Here is a 1,864-nt window from a genome sequence, read left to right on the forward strand (position 1 = left end):
TAGGACGGCTCAGTATCTTGGACTGAATTCGTAGAAGTCTTCAATGCCACCTACTTTCTCAAGCACGAGAGGGCAAAGAAGATGCAGGAGTTCTTGGATCTGCAGCAAGGCGAGATGCCCCTAGTCGATTACATTACTAAGTTCCATAGTTTGGAACGCTATTGTCCGAACGTGTACACATCGGATGAAGATTGAGCTATGAAATTTGCTCGAGGCTTGAAGACGGGTTTACGAAACCGTTTGTATACCCGAGGGCTCAAGACCCTCGACGAAGCCATTCAGGTAAAATCACGGTACTCATTATGATATAAGTTTTATCTTAAGTTATAGAAGTTAACACTTAGAATATTAAGAAACGTTAACTTGTTATCAACCATCCTTGTTATTCAGGTTGTGACTCTCCTCGACGATGATTGGAAGGAGGGATAAAAGTCGCAAAAGAATAGAACGGGAGTTCAAAAACCCGAGTTCAAGAAGAGGTTTGGTGGGAAGCGTTTCAACCATCAAACCAAGAAACCAAGGCACGATGGAGGTACTAGACCCATGTCAGGGCAGAATCAGAGGTGCTAGAAGTGCAACCGCTTTTACCCCGGACAACAATGTCCCCGTGAGACAGGATGGTGTCTCTACTGTGGAAAAATGGGACATTATATCAAGGAGTGTCGGAAGAAGCAAGCTGATGATGCACGGTGCGGCACTGGAGGACAACAGGCTCAACAACACCGTGCCCCACCACCACAGCCTCTGGTGGCTCCACATCACGTAGAAGGACGTGTGTATGCTACCACAGCTAACCAACTGGAGAAGGGGGACCTTGTGCAAGGTACCGTGCTTGTTTTGAGTCAAGCTGCCCTTGTTTTATTTGATTGTGGAGCTTCACATTCCTTTATATCTGTTAATTTTGCAAAACAACTTAGTAATTTCACAAAATCACTGAACCATGAATTAGTGGTATACAACCCCATAGGGCTCAATGAAATCTGTGTGGACTATATGCCAGAAGTAGAGATCATATTAGGGAATCACAACCTACCTGCTAATTTAGTATTACTCGATATGACCGAGTATGACATCATATTAGGCATGGACTGGCTGTTTGAACATTACGTCAGGATCCTCTGTAGAGAAGGAAAGGTTATTCTGTCTCGACCAAGTATGCCAGAAGTTGTATTTTGTCTGGCAAGACCAAGTATTCAAAAAAGGGTTGTTTCAACCCTCAAGGCCCAGAAATATCTCCGTCGATGAGACATGGCTTTCCTGGTTAGTATGATCGGAGGTGAAACAAAACTAACTCCGCTTGAGGATTTGGATATTGTTCGTGATTTTGCCGACGTATTTCTAGAGAAACTTCCTGGACTTCCTCCTCAACGGGAAGTAGAGTTCGAGATCGAACTTATGCCGGGTACGAAGCTAATATCAAGAGCACCCTATCGGATGGCACCAGTGGAGTTGGAAGAATTAAAGAAGCAGTTGCAGGAGTTGATGGAGCAGAGTTTTGTACGGCCTAGCACGTCTCCGTGGGGAGCGCCGGTCTTGTTTGTGAAAAAGAAAGACGGGTCTATGAGACTATGCATAGACTATGCATAGACTATAGAATGTTGAACCAAGCAACGGTAAAGAATAAATATCATCTACCCCGTATTGAGGACCTATTTGATCAATTGAAAAGAGCAAAGGTCTTTTCTAAAATTGATTTGAGGTCAGGTTACCACCAGTTGAGAATAAAAGATAAAGATATCCCAAAATCATCATTTTGAACCAGATATGGGCATTTTGAGTTTGTGGTGATGTCATTTGGACTTACTAATGCTTCTGCGGCATTCATAGACCTGATGAATCGGGTATTCAGGCCATACTTGGACTC

The 1,864-nt window shown here is 43.7% G+C and overlaps 1 protein-coding gene across 1 annotated transcript; it reads left to right on the plus strand.

Moving 5' to 3' along the window:
- The first annotated feature begins 639 nt into the window (after positions 1 to 639).
- LOC149828716 (uncharacterized) lies at positions 640 to 1,245 on the plus strand. Its single transcript, XM_090017122.1, has one exon. It carries the CDS (start codon positions 640 to 642, stop codon positions 1,243 to 1,245), a length of 606 nt encoding a protein of 201 aa, XP_089873248.1.
- Positions 1,246 to 1,864: the final 619 nt, after the last annotated feature.

The sequence above is a fragment of the Nuphar pumila genome, chromosome 9 (genome assembly GCF_984573655.1).
Source record: "Nuphar pumila chromosome 9, dmNupPumi1.hap1.1, whole genome shotgun sequence".
NCBI lineage: Eukaryota > Viridiplantae > Streptophyta > Magnoliopsida > Nymphaeales > Nymphaeaceae > Nuphar > Nuphar pumila.

Coding starts and splice junctions, on each gene's coding strand:
- LOC149828716 (XM_090017122.1), top strand. CDS start 640: ATGGGACATTATATCAAGGAGTGTCGGAAGAAGCAAGCTGATGATGCA.